The 14,642-nt window shown below is 30.3% G+C and overlaps 1 protein-coding gene across 4 annotated transcripts in view; it reads right to left on the reverse strand.

Moving 5' to 3' along the window:
• Positions 1-4,267: 4,267 nt before the first annotated feature.
• The window catches only part of LRRIQ1 (leucine rich repeats and IQ motif containing 1), a 250,333-nt gene continuing 239,958 nt past the window's right edge, over positions 4,268-14,642 (reverse strand). For 3 of the 4 annotated variants that reach the window (XM_037847784.1, XM_037847783.1, XM_037847782.1), the window contains one exon: positions 4,268-5,977. In XM_037847784.1, the coding sequence (XP_037703712.1) occupies positions 5,835-5,977 (143 nt within the window). In that variant the 3' untranslated portion in view covers positions 4,268-5,834. The remainder of the gene's footprint in view (positions 5,978-14,642) is intronic. The other variant, XM_037847785.1, reaches the window with a different exon arrangement.

The raw sequence follows: 14,642 nt of genomic DNA on the forward strand, positions 1-14,642 counted from the left end.
AAAAAGCTTTACATAAATCAAAGGATGGAGATCCTTTTCTTTGTCTTCCTAGTGAAATAATGAGCTAGTATTGCCCTTTGAAGGGGAAGGGATGAGAAGGGAGAATGTGAAGCAATCTAGCAAACAACATGGCATCTGCTTTGGGATCTGGTAGATGGAAGCATTTTTATGGGTCTGTTGAGAATAAGAATAGGACATTGCCTACAGAGCTCTGATGCTAACATCTCAGCTTATTTTATAGAAATATATATTTTTCTTTCCCATGTGAAACAAAAATTTAACATGCTATTGGAAATGTACAGCTTTTACATAAGTATTGTAATTCTACTGCCATTTCAAGGAAAATCTGTAAAAGCCAATTCTTAAAGATCTTTTAAAAATATTTTTTCTCCAATTTATGGAAACATTTCCCAAATAAGATAGGAAGAACTGATCCAATTATATTATGTTTAGAGGAATTTTGGTTTAAATTTGGGAGATTTGTCCAGAAAAGATTACTATGTCAATCAAGATATATTGAGTGCTTATCAAGCCCAAGGCACTGAGTAAGGGGCTTTGCATATACGTTGTCATTTGATTTCACATTGCCTATCTATGAGTTATATATTATAATCCTCATTTAATGGCAAGTAAACTGAGGCTCACAGAGATTTTGTCAAAGAAGACACAATAGAGCCAGGATTAGAACACAGGAAAGTCAGATTACGAGATACATGCTGGGTTAAATGAAATATATTATGAAGTTAATTTCACCCATTTCTTTTTACATTTTTAATGTGGCTTCTAGACAACTTAAAATTATGTATGTGGTTCACATTGTATTCCTATGGATGTTGCTAATCTAGATGTATTCTATGAGGATCATTATATAAACTTGGAAGCTTCTATTACATCCTCTATAAGAGACAATTAGCATTCAGAAATCCCAGTGAATATATATATATATATATATATATATATATATATATATATATATAAAGTTTTACGTTTACTCACCTGGTTACCACTGGCAGATGCATTCAGGCTCTATAAAGAAAGTATGGACCTGAAATGGTTTCTCATCTCTGCTCTTGAAATGTAAAAGTGGTTATAAAAAACACCTAAAAATTAGAGATACTAGGCAGATTATACTGTCTCAGTGAGGGTAAAATGAACCTTGAAATATAAGAAGAACTTTTCCTGTTATACTGTTAATGGAATTGGTTCACTTTCCTCAAAAGCTTCATAGAAGGGATCTGTTTTCTGCAGCTCTTTGATTAGCTATTGTTCTATAGTACAGATAACAAAAAAATGGCAGAAAAGTCCTCACTTTCACCTCCGGATGCTAAAGCAGATATCACCAATTGATTCTGACACCCTTTTTCATACTGCTTGATGCATTCTTCCCTACTGAGTTCTAATGAGGCTTCATGATTCCTTCTTACATGTGGCCATTCCAGACCTACTAGACAGGGCTCTTGAGTTGAAACTTATCTGACCTAAAGTGCTGGCAGAGATATGAGTTAAAATGAGACATCATAGTGAAAAGTAACAATTCAATTTTTGACTTGGAAAAAATGCTGTCTCCTATAACAGTAGATTAACTGTATATATTTTTGGAGGAAGGGCAAATGGTTGTCAGGCAGTACCACATAAAGGTATTATATTTTTCGTATACTTCTTAAAGGTTAAAAATACACTATATTTGTTACTTTCAAATGTATTATATTCATTTATGAAACTGTTACTGGATTTTAAGTTTTTATGCCTTGGATTCTAAAAGGATTTATAATAAAATATGTAGCTAAATCTAATGTGGCTCCCATTTAAGCATCCATGTTATTGTTCAAGTAATGCCATTTGAAAAATTAAGTTATGCATATGTAAAACCTGATGTAATAGACGACAAGGTGGTTGCTAATCCTTTTTCTCACCACCAGTAATGTAAGTTACTATAACCTGACTTTACGAGATGGCCTCTGTTTAAAACTAAATAAAAACAAATACATACATAGGAAATAGAGAGTTAAATTTAATTATGCCATGGTTAAATTCAATTATGCCGTTTCAGAACCACAATAGAGGATTATCTCCCTTTTATATTCCATAATATTTACTATGTTTAGCAGAATCAGTTGCAAAGATTTTTGTTTTTTCCCTTTTTTATAATCTAGGATTATTGTGCCCTCTTTTCTATAGTCACTCTTTCTCTTCTTTTACCTATTACCAATTGTTTTCCACATTGAAACACTCATCCTAAGTTCTCTCTCAGATCACAGCTGTCCAATAGAAAATGTGAGTCAGATATGTAATCTAAATTTTTCTAGTAGTCACCTTTAAAATGTAAGAGGAAACATAAAATTATTTTAAGAATATATTTTAACCCAATATATCCAAAGTACTATTGTTTTTTATATGCCATCAATATAAAAAAATCATTGTGCATGTTTACATTCTTTTTTCATACTAAATCTTTGAAATCTGATGTGCATTTTACACTTACATCATATCTCAATTCAGGCTAATCACATTTCAAGTACTCAGTAGGCACAGGTGGATAGTGACTAATATACTGGACAGCACAGCTCTAGATTATAGTTCTTTACCTGCTGGAAAACAGCCTTTCACAACTGTCAGTGACAATTTCACAATCAGAGAAATTCACAAGCATTAGTGGCAAAAAAAGCTCCAGCTAGGTAGGCAAAAATATCAAGACAGATAACGTACTTCATTCTATACTGAAATAGACTGCACATTATATTTTATATTAGTGATTAGTTAGAGTCTTGGCAACTATTCTATAGAATGCTTATGGATCTTCCCCTATATTAAAGTATATTTGCTATATAACTTATCTTTCCCTAAGTATAGTCACAAAAACCATAAATCAGGAAAACGAATACTTTTCTGGCCTTTAAAGATGAAGGAAATCCCATTTGGTAGGAATATTAACATAATAATGGAAGACCTTATTCACTTATTTAATCTCTATTAAATACATGACAAATGAATTTGTATTTTCAAAAATGTATGCAAAAATGTTCTTCCTTTCTAAGAAACCTATAAGAAACTGTTTCCATTTACATTGGTTATGGTGAACTACTAGTAAAATAGTATCACAATATTTAATTTAATTAGTTTGAATTTTGGATTGATGCTACTCAGATTTTGAGAAAAATAAAATAAAATAAAATATAGAACAAATAACTAAGAGAAAATATCACAATGACCAATTTAACAACTAAACAGTATGGGCTTATAGTGCTGACCATGCAGGATTTAAAATTAGACAAATCTCTCTAAAAATGCTATTTATTGTCCATTTTAAACTTAAATTTCAAAAACCTTTTTATCCCTGCATGTACCTTCCAACATCTTCTTTCTAGTTAAAACAATTTGTTTTATTTTCTTCAAAAAAGGAAAAAAAAAAAAAAAAAAAAACTCAAAAGAAATTTCCAGGAATCCTGCTTTACTTTCTCTTGCCTTTAAGGCAGAGTAGTGCCTTTATTGGTGCTTTGGATTTTGTTATATTACTTTGTTGTTGTTGTTGTTGTTTTTAATGGGAGTCCCATATATCCAACTAATTTGTAAACTCGATAAAGAATTAGGATCTATAACTATTAATGATTTGGGATCCTCCCCAAATGCCTAATAAGATGGTATTGTGCACACCAAGATGTAGGTGGAGTGGACCATAGGGAGGGGGTTGCTCTATAATCCAATATAGTTAACTCTTAAATGAAGACATTTTGGAATCTCCAAACACCCTACCTGACATTACTATCAGATTTTCAGTACAATACTCTCACTGGTGATTCACTTTGCCATTGTAGAAGTGACTGAAGATGTGATAGCATTGCGGGATGAGGACTGGTAAGAAGGTGGAAATTGAGTTGGGAAGGGGTTGGGTATAGAAAGTGGGTGGAGGGAGGAAAAGACAAAAAGGCATCTGGGTTGAACTTTTGAATAGTAGGCCCCACCCAGTCCATCATTATCAATCCAAAATTCAGTATCAACTAAGTGGCAAGACAATGCTATTTTCACCTTCCCCAATCTAAAAGACAAATTATTTGCCTCATTATTTCTCTCAGGAAAAGGAAAAAGAATATCCCTTGGTTTGATTTCTTGCATGTTTTATTCAATTTTTTAAAATTTCAGTTTACCTTTTCTTTTTTCCATAAACATAAAGTATTATAAAATGATACTCAGAGTTTTGAAAAGATATTTTTTAATGATCCTTTTAAAGCTGGACACAATAAACAACACTATAAAGATTTTCAATTTAACATTATAATTAAAAAACTTTTATTGAACTATATGTCAATCATCAGGTACAAATTTAGGAGCATCAACACCTCTAATCATTTTCAAAATTAATATTATACAACAATTTCACAGATTATAGAATAAAGAAAGCATAAATTAAGGTTATTTTTAGGCACAAACAGTTTAATCATAACCATTTCACTTCTTATACTAGCCTTTCCATTTCACTGATTTGAGTATATGAAGCATAAAACCTGATAAATATCAGCTTTAATGTGGTTTTCTCCTGCAGAGTTCACAATAAGCTGAGATAAAATATTTTCCATCATTACATTATGTTGGTTTGTGGGTACTGTTATTGAAGGGATGACAGAACAGTGTATTCATAAAGCAACTACACCTGGAGCTTATGTTCCAAAGCTCAATTTCTAGGCCACAACATATGAATCTATGTTTCCTTTATTGATTGACAGCTCAAGGCTCATTAACATTTCTATCTCAATCAAGTTAAAAGAGATTTACAGGTTTGAAATGGAATTGGGTCCCAAAAAGTAGATGAGGGGCACACACTAAGTAATGCATCTCTAAATCTGTTTAGTCACTTCTATATTCCAGACGAAATATTTCAATAAGGAATAGGAAAAACAAGGGGAAAAAACTAAAGTTCACTGGGTCGTATTACAAAGCAACACAGCAATGGAAAGTCACTGGAGAACTATGAATTTAGCTTTGTGAAAAAGAAGTAAATGCAGCATTCTGCACATTGTATTGACTAAAATGTCACAGAACATTAACCACATAATAGTAAAAGTTTAATAAATATTAAATGATAAGCTTGAGCTTTGAAAGGTTTTTAAATGATAATTTTAAGGGAATTGATAAAATAAAAATTAAATCGTTAGAGTAGTTTTGACTTAGAAGAATAATGTTAATGAGCCAGAATAAACATGTACCTTTTTAAAATGAGTAATGCATATCTGAAACATGACAAATAAAATAGCCAATTATATAAATTGATAAATATTTCAATATTTCTTTTTTAATTTAAACTGAATGTAAATTTTCTTATAACTCTATTTAAGATGACAAAAATTTTGCAAATTAAAGGCCATTTTCATTGTTTATTTTGAATTGCTTTTTATATCAACTTATCTTTCAACTATCCAAATACAATAATCTAGTAGAAAAGTTTAATAACATTATTTATTAATAGTACATTAAAAAGGGTTCAATAAAATATAGTTGTAATGTCTTACATATAATGTATGGCATTAAAGTTCATTATTGGTAACAAAATTCATCCTGAATATGTCTCAAAAATGTAAACTAAAGAAGAAACTGGATTGCAAATTCCATTACAATATTTCAAGAGTTAATAATTTTCTGGAATCCGTTCTACATGAATACAAGAACCACTGCAGAAACTGTATTTTACAGATGGGAAATAAGATAAAATTGTGAAATACGTATAATATAGAAAATACATACAGTATTCTAAACTTGGTATCCAGTTGGTAACACGAACAGATGTCCACAGACCTCATGAAAACAAAGTTTGCCATATATTTTTAATGCTGAAGCTTGAAGGATTAGTTGGAAGTTTTTCCCTTCTTTTTGCCACTTCCCCATCCACCACTGAGTTGCACGGGACTGTCTCGGAATGATATACGTTCTTTCTTAGAAGGTCTCGTATTTGTTATCATTGGTGCAAGTATTCCCTTCATTGAACAACCTAGACAGTGACATTAAATGTTTTCTTTCACTTAAAATCATCCAAGTAAAATTACAGTTTTAAAGTAAGAAATATATTTAAGTCAACAACATGCATTTGAGAATTCTATGATCTTTGAGTTAAAAACGTTTTACTGGAGTTCCTTTTTTTTTTTTTTTTTTTGCAAAATACAATCAAAATTTAGAATAAATTGCATTTTGTTTCAAATATAAGTTGACAACAAATTCAACAGATTATAACAGTTTCTATCTACAGATTCAACTCTAGTGGTATTTCAAGACTATGAGAAGATATATCTTCTTAGTTTTTAGATATTTAACAATTGTTTATATTTTCCTGGTTAAAATTTTAATTACAGTTTATATCTTTATAAATAATGTATATTTTAAAATCAATTTTAGAAATAGTCCTGTATTCAACAGTCCTTCATTCAAAGGACTTCAGTAAAAGGAATTCTTGGTAAAATGGGAAGCATGTTAGATGTAGAATATTCATGGGTTCTAGTCTGGCTCATTAAAATAAATACAGCTTTGTGCTTTTGGGTTTTAGTTCAGAGCCTAAATGGTAAACCTTAGTTTTACAAATGAAGGAAATAATATCTGCATTATAAGATTGTTGGGTGGATTGTCATTCTGATTATACTGCAACGGTGATGTTTTGTTAATAGGTGCTTTAAAATGGAAGTTGTTATTTCTATTCAACAAATTAGAAATTATCAAGAGAAAAGAAATAAAAATTGTTAGAGGGTAAAAGCAAATAGTAGTCATAAGAATGGGCTGGTGGATTTGGAAGGTTTTATTCTACAAGACCCTAAGATACCAAATCAAGAATACTATTAAAGAATTATGATCATCTGCTTTAAATCTCCAGAGGAGTAAGAAAGAGCACAGGGCTGTCTCTGTGGGGAAAGGGTTTGGAAGGGCAACAGAGTGAGACATTCTATGACACCCTTGGAACCAGCCTGAGGCAAACGTTTAAATCAGGTAACTCTCCAATGTGATGCCTTTCTGCTTAAATAATTTTAGGGAAAAATGTTGTTTTTTGTTTGTTTGTTGTAGAAATACTTTTCCAATTAAAAAACTTTAAATAGGTAAAAAAAATACGTGTCTAAATAAAAGGGTTCAGAAAAAGATGCTGTTGGAAATTGGTCTGTAATTTCAAATATTGTGAATACCGATCATAAACTTCCATTTTATATTTAAAAACTCTTTAAAAACAGAATGTTGTATTTTGGTTTTTAATCTGAAGACTCTGACCAGGAAACAAATTCAAAGGAGTTAAATTCAAAGGCAACATATTTTACTTTTGGTCTACAAAAACAACAAAACCGACAGGCAGGAAAAAAATTAAAAGCTACCGTTTTGAGAAAGGATATGCCAGGCACAGAGAAGCTAAATACCTATGGATATACACACACATTTGCAATGGAGTTAGATAAGATCTCCTCAGCCGCCACTTGTGTAGGTGATCTCAATAGAGAGACTGACAACTAACAAAATGCCAACTGAAGTTGGCTTCTACCTGTGGGCCAGATTTGTCCCACCTTATACTACTCCCTGGAAGTAGGTCAGTAGTCCCTTGAGAAACTGCAAGAATTCTTCCAAGCAACAGGAATATTACCGGTGCACAAAAGCAAGAATTTCCTATAGGATAAACTAGTAACCTAAAAAAGTAAGAAAACATCCTAAAAGCTTATCCTCCTTTTACTTAACTATTTACATATTGGAAAGTATAGTTTGTTTTTTACCAGAAATAACAGAATAGAAAGTCTGCTTTGGTCCATTTTTAAAAACATCATTTAGAGCAAATCCCTCCTTAACACCAGCAGTAAAAGTTCTTTTATTAATAAGCTATTTCCTGGATATACAAGTATGTATTTATGAGAATTACATTATATACACTATATATACAGAGAGTTGGGAGGTGGTGGTTCAGGGAAATCAGAGAAGTAAGGAGTTATTGCGATACATTTAGAATTCAGATATATTTAAGATTATAGAGATTAATACAAGTGTAAGCAGATTTCCATAAATGCCTAACATGTACAAATGTTTTGTTCCAATAAAAAAGGTTAACTCGAGTTCTTTGTAGATAAAATTCAAGATAATAAGTAAAAATAAGTGTGTATTTTAAAATATAATTTACTAACATAGTTCATTATTTGTTAATATTTTTGGCTTAACTATCTTAGTATAAGGATATATCATTTAATGGCTTTATTCTTAACATAAACTTTTACCAAAGATGGCAAATATGTAAAAAATGTGGCACTTTGGTACAAAGTATTAAAATGTTTATAAATAACTTATATGCTTCTAAAATAATTATTTCAAAGTAAAATAAATTGAATTGTTTTAAAACAAAGCTTTTCTTTTGCCCAAACTCTCATTCTTAACAGTTTTTCTGCATTCTTTAAAGATTTTCCTATTGACTACAAATTTACCATATGGTACAATTTCTTTTTCCTAATGCTGTTCTGCTATCTTTGTCATTTGAAGCTGCCAATGAATCTTCAAATCTTTTTGTACTTATCCACAATATAACCCTATATATAAAAGGTGGTTTGTAAAATTTTCATTGTTTGGTGTAATTCCTTCAGCAAATAATAATTACAATTAAAATAATTATGTGATATTACAAGCTTCAATAACAATTTTGAAGTTTATTTTCAGTGGAAAGAAAATGCTACAGGAAACTAGTCTTTAAAATAACAAACATTCAAGTGAATATATATTGTTTTTTTCCTTTTAATCATATTTGGGTGTGATTAAAAGTTTGTACTTTATTGTTGTGATATATGTAAATGAACCATTTGAGCAGTAATCAGTACAGCTTATTCTCTATTGCATTTAGTCAGAGTCTTTTTGCTATCATATAAATTCTCAAATTGCTAGATGTATAGAGAATAAATTGAGAAATAAAACAACACTTCTAAGAAAGAATCACATAATGGCATTCATTGCAAAGCCATTACTTTGCCCTACGATTGCTCTAGAAATGGAAAAGAAAATAAAGAAGCAATTTAATACAGTCAATGTATAATCATTCTAAAATTACTTACCCACATGAAAATAAAATAGTAATGGACTCGCCTCAAAAAATTGATATTAATGCTAGACTGACTGATAGGCTCCTGGTACAAAAAAATGATGACTGAAGTACCTTTGATAGTTTTTTCCCTTTTCTGCAACATTGGTGTTGTAGATTTTATGTTTAACAACAGTCTGCTGCGTATTTGCCAGTGATCATACATAACAACTAGTCTCTTACATATGTGTAGAAAGTATGCCTTGAAGAGTATGCTCTGTTTTCCAAGAAGTCACTTTACCACATAATCTGTGTTCTGCTAGAGATTTGTTCTGGTCCTTTAAAAAATTTTTATTTTTTTAAATTTTTCGGTTAAATCCCTGGGTCTTTAACAAATGTCAAGGTCTATATATACCGTGTTTTGATAAGTAATTTAATATGCAAAATGCTTTGAATGAATCTCCTGCTATGTAGAAAAAAAAAACTTTGTTAAACAGGTCAAAACAGAAATTTCATGATGTATGGTAATACGTCATTGGATTTTCATCTCTATACCCAGCACTCTGTGTCTGGACATAGAAATTATTTCAAAGTCCTTTCCATATTGTATTACTTACCAGCAGATACAGCATAAGTAAAGCACGGAGAAAAAAAAAGTCAACATTTTAATGAAAGTGACCAGAACAAATTTTTAGCAGCAAAGCATTTATATCAATTTAAGTGTTGTAAATGAGTTACATCGGGCAAGTTTGCAGTTGAGGTAGCTATTATTCTGTTCAAATAACAGTTGCTTTTTAAGGCCACTGATTATGTCCAAACTTGAATTAGAATAATAATTTACAGAAAACTTCAGGTATTTATTTTAAAGTTCATTGCAGAGATTAAAAATAAGATAAATAACAAGCAAGTTTTAATACCATATTTGTATTTCCTTACTGTAGCATGGTGATTTTGCTTGTATTGAGATTATTTTCAAGCTTTTTCAGTGACCAAAATTTACTGTGACTTCTAAAAATCTTAATAAAATTTCTGTTTCTCAATATGCCATTTGAACAACGATACCTATAGTTATTTCTCTTATGGTAGGAGATATTCAGAGATATATAAGATGATTTCCCAGTCATGCTTGGGAAAATAGGTAGTCCCCAAAATATCCACAGCACTTGTTATTGGTGCTAATAAGGTAGATGTATGTTTTCCTTAATCTACAAATCAATATATAAAATATAGTTTGCTTTGTCTATGTACATTTATTTTTTTAAAAATTCCTAATGACCATAATAAAAGCTAGTACACATAGATTTGATAATTATAAATATTTGATATGCTCATTGATAATGAGCATAAAAGCTAGTTTATAGATTTTTATTTTTGTATTTTGCCTCTTTATTGATTTTTTAAATTCCCTAATAGCTAACATACATATTTGATCTAGAATCTTTGAGGTCTCCTCATAAAATGCACTGTTTTCACAGGTTTTATAATTTTCAGCACACTGTTGTATTGATTTCTTCTTAAGGATACCTTGGGGAAGTGTCTGCACAGATAAGGATGGATAGAATGTGGGCTAAAATTACTATCTTGCTCTTATAAATTCTGTGGTGCTTATGCTATACATATTATTCAATATCATTTCATTTCATTTTTTTCAGGGAGAATATTTTTCTTGGAGTAATTTGTGTTTGGTCATAAAATTAAAATAGGTTTTGTGATTTGTTTCAAACTAGAAATGGCTTCCCTACTAGTGGTTCTTCTTTCCACTGACAACTATTCTATATAACTTTTATTGTACTTTTATGACGTCCCATGGAGCTAGTAGTTACCTTTTGGTATTTGGGTATTTCAACTTCTAAGTTGACTAGGTAATCAAAAGTGTAACTCACTAAGCAGTTAAAAGTGAAATATACCATTTCGTACCACACCCAGTGCTTCTAAAAGCAATTTTAAAAATCACATCCATGTAAGTTCCAATTCCTTTATCATTTCAGGAAAGGTCTATTCCTGAACACTCCAAATTTCACTATATAATATAAATATAACCTGAGTGTTCATAAGTAATTGTAACTACTGAATAATGACATAAATAATGCTAATAATTGAGAATAATTTTTACCCTTAATTGATATGCATATTCCTTTGAAAACAACTCAGTTCTGATATCACACTATATTTTAAACATCTAATCATCTTCTTTCATCCTCATTTTCATGTGCCAATTAATTTTGCCAAACTAAAATTTTAGCAAAAATATGCATTTTAAGCAAGTTCCAAAATGTTTACCGCTAAGCAATCTTCATTTGGAATTTAAAACCTTAAAACCCAAATTAGATTTTCAAGATCACTTGGGGTTTCTGAAAGCTTTAACTTAAAATCTTCCTTTAATTCACTCATTCATTCAATACGTATTTGTTTAGTGCCTATTATGTGGCACTGTTCTATTCTTGCTTTTCAGTGGAGTTTTCCTGTCAATTTTCTTTTGCAAGCCAAACAATGTTAGTAACAGCCATACTATAGTTGCTTTCCATTTGACTCTATTCTCATAATTCCATCTTTACAGTCCTCATATGGAACTTGTATAAAACAAATACTTATTTCCACATTCCCAGATAGTGAAGACTTGTGGATAGGTTTCCCAAAAATTTTTCATGGAAACTTTCATTATCCCTTTTCATGCTTATTAGTTCTTAGCAGGGAGACATTTGGCAACAATAAACATGACTAGCCTGAGGATTCATTATATTATTGCACTTCAGTTTCATTCATTTGACAAATGCATTTCACATTTGATCATACACATTTATTTAGGACCACATTAGCTAGTATAAGAAATTGGTTTAAAACAATGACAACAGTAACAACAAAAATAAAACATCTTATTTAAGCAAGAAACTGTTCATGAAGAAAAGGAGTAAGAACTAAAGTAGTACATTTTAAAACATAATGATTTAATCTATTATCAATAGAGCATGCATGGATACTGTTCTCAAAATGTTAAAGTGCTATATTTTTTACAAAGAATAAATGTAGCTGACATATGTATAGCTAGTTCTCTCACACAAGTACAGATGAAATTTGTCTTTCTCTGGATAATGTCAACTGTTGTTGAAACTAGCTACCATTTTAGAACTATAAACATTATTCTGTGGTTATTAATAACTTGTTCTATGTAACTGGTCCTGGAATCACTGTTGACTGCTTCATCAATCTGGCTAGAACCTTTCAAATCAGCTATATCAAGGCCATTAAAGAACATTAAATCAACAACTATTTATTGTGTGCCTATTCTGTACTAGACTTAAAAATTTATCTATATTAGATGATTCTACTTACTATACAAAATTACTCTGGGAGTAAGAGTAATTAATTTTGACTATCCTACTCATTACTAGAATATTTTAAGAATTGAACTGTTAAGGTGTTTAATTAATTGTCAATGTTCTGACACAAAATATCTAAACTTAAAAAAAAAATCTATATTTTAAGGTGCCTTGCCAAAGATTGCAGACTAACAAAATTCAGTTAATGGTTTAAGCAATAATTTTTTAAAAGAGGCTTAAGGTTTAAAATTTTACTTTGTTAGAGATCTACTCTTGCTGATGAAGAAAATAATTCTATGAGGTTTAGCTCTAGTTACTTTACATGTTACTTTAAATTGAACACTTCAGATAAAAAAGAGTTTAACACCAGGTTTGTATTATGTATAAATAGGTTAACTGGCTACAGATTTTTTTATTAATTCTTATCTATTCCTTGCTTTTATCTGAAGGAAACTATAATTTCTAGAGTGGGATTTAAGTTTGAATATTTTTAATGGGAAATCTGAAAGTCAATTTCTATTTGTCCTACAATAACTTTCTGCAACAATAGGCACAGACAGTGAATATCAAATAATTATTTTATTAGATTTTATAGCTAGGATATCATCATTTACAAGTAAGCCAGTAATTAGAAGTATAACTACAATATACATATTTAAGAATCTCATTATTTGCATTTAGCATCAACAAAAATTTGCTTGAAAATAATTACATTACTTTTACCACAAAATCTATTAAGAATGTACTTATTGTCCATAGTTTCTCAACTTCCATTTGCTTTTCAATTCTGTCAATGCCAATTCAGTCATACAACTTTACTGAAAATGTTACATAGAAAGGAAGCAGGGACTTAAAGAGTCCACTGTGTCCCAGGCCCTGGCTCAGCACTTTATATTTGATCCACATCACAGCACTGCAAGACAGATATCATCACCTTCACTTAAAAACATGAGGAAACTGAGGCTAGGAAGCTAAATAACTTGCTGAAAAGCAAATGATAGTAACACAATTCAAACTTGGCTTTACGTAACTAAGGTTTATCTTAAAGTAGTCAATATCTTGTTTAAAATTCAGCAATTAAGTATGTTGCAAATATACCACAAAGAAAATCATTAGGGAAGCAAATTATGAGACAGCTATCTGTTTTATGCACACTTTGGAATGGAAAGACCTGTCCATTACTTGGAAATATGGCCTATGAAACTAAGAATGAATAAAATCAATGAAAAACAATGCTATATTACATTTCCATAAGTAAGAAAACAGAAGAGAAAGCTATAACTATATTTATATTAATATTGATAACTATATGATCTTATATCTTATATGATTTTTTTAAATTTAGGAATTATTTCATCAAAAGAGTTTTTTTCAGACTTTCTTATCCTTTACTTGTCTTGTCTCACATTCTGTCCAACAATGTTCTTTGTAAACTTGGTGTTACCAGAAATTCCGAAGTTATTAAAAAAAATACTCCTGTATTTGAGTGATTATGTCAGTATTACATGGACATGGTTTAATAAAATAATTTTAATGGTAGTGTCTCCTTTGAACCTTGCAAAAAGAGACACAAACACAAGAGTCTTCTTTATTTTCACTAAGATAGCATCTAAGAAAAATTTCACTTCAGAATTATATAATTGCCTGGATTTTCTAAAGACCAGGTACAAATAAAACCAATATGCTGGTTAATAAATGGACAATTGAGTCAAAGCACAGTTATTATTATTTTTACTTAGAATTTCAGTATAGACTGAAAATATGTAAATGGGAACATGATTAAACCTATCTTTTATTCACTTTTTGATCAGTATATGTGACAGAAAATTAAGTTCAATGCAAAAAGTTTCTAAACATACAGTGAAGAAATTATTTATTTTATAAATTTAAGCCATGGAATTTAAGGGAATAGCAGGAAGTAATAGCTCTACTAAAATGATCAAAATGCTAGTTGGGAATATTGAGCCTTGAAAAGGGGATTAAAGGGAAGGCAGGTTAAGAGTGGGGTGACCCGTGGCTTGGAGAGTAACAAGATGACAAAATGGGTGGGTAAATCCACCAATGAAGTGTCGGTGATCGGTAGTATATTTACAAATTAAAATAAAATCATTTATGTTTGTAGTTATAAATGGCAATGTGGCAAGAATTAGGAAGTAGAGCTACATTTCATAAATGTTCTTTTTTTGCCTGGTATTTTATCAAAATTGTGAATTTATGATCCAGGTAAGAAATTTGGTAATGTAAAAATACCTCATATTTATTATCAGGTAAGAAATTTAGTAATATAAAAATACTTCATAATTATGCTGTTCTCTTCCTTT

The sequence above is a fragment of the Choloepus didactylus genome, chromosome 8, assembly GCF_015220235.1.
Source record: "Choloepus didactylus isolate mChoDid1 chromosome 8, mChoDid1.pri, whole genome shotgun sequence".
Taxonomy (NCBI): Eukaryota; Metazoa; Chordata; class Mammalia; order Pilosa; family Megalonychidae; genus Choloepus; species Choloepus didactylus.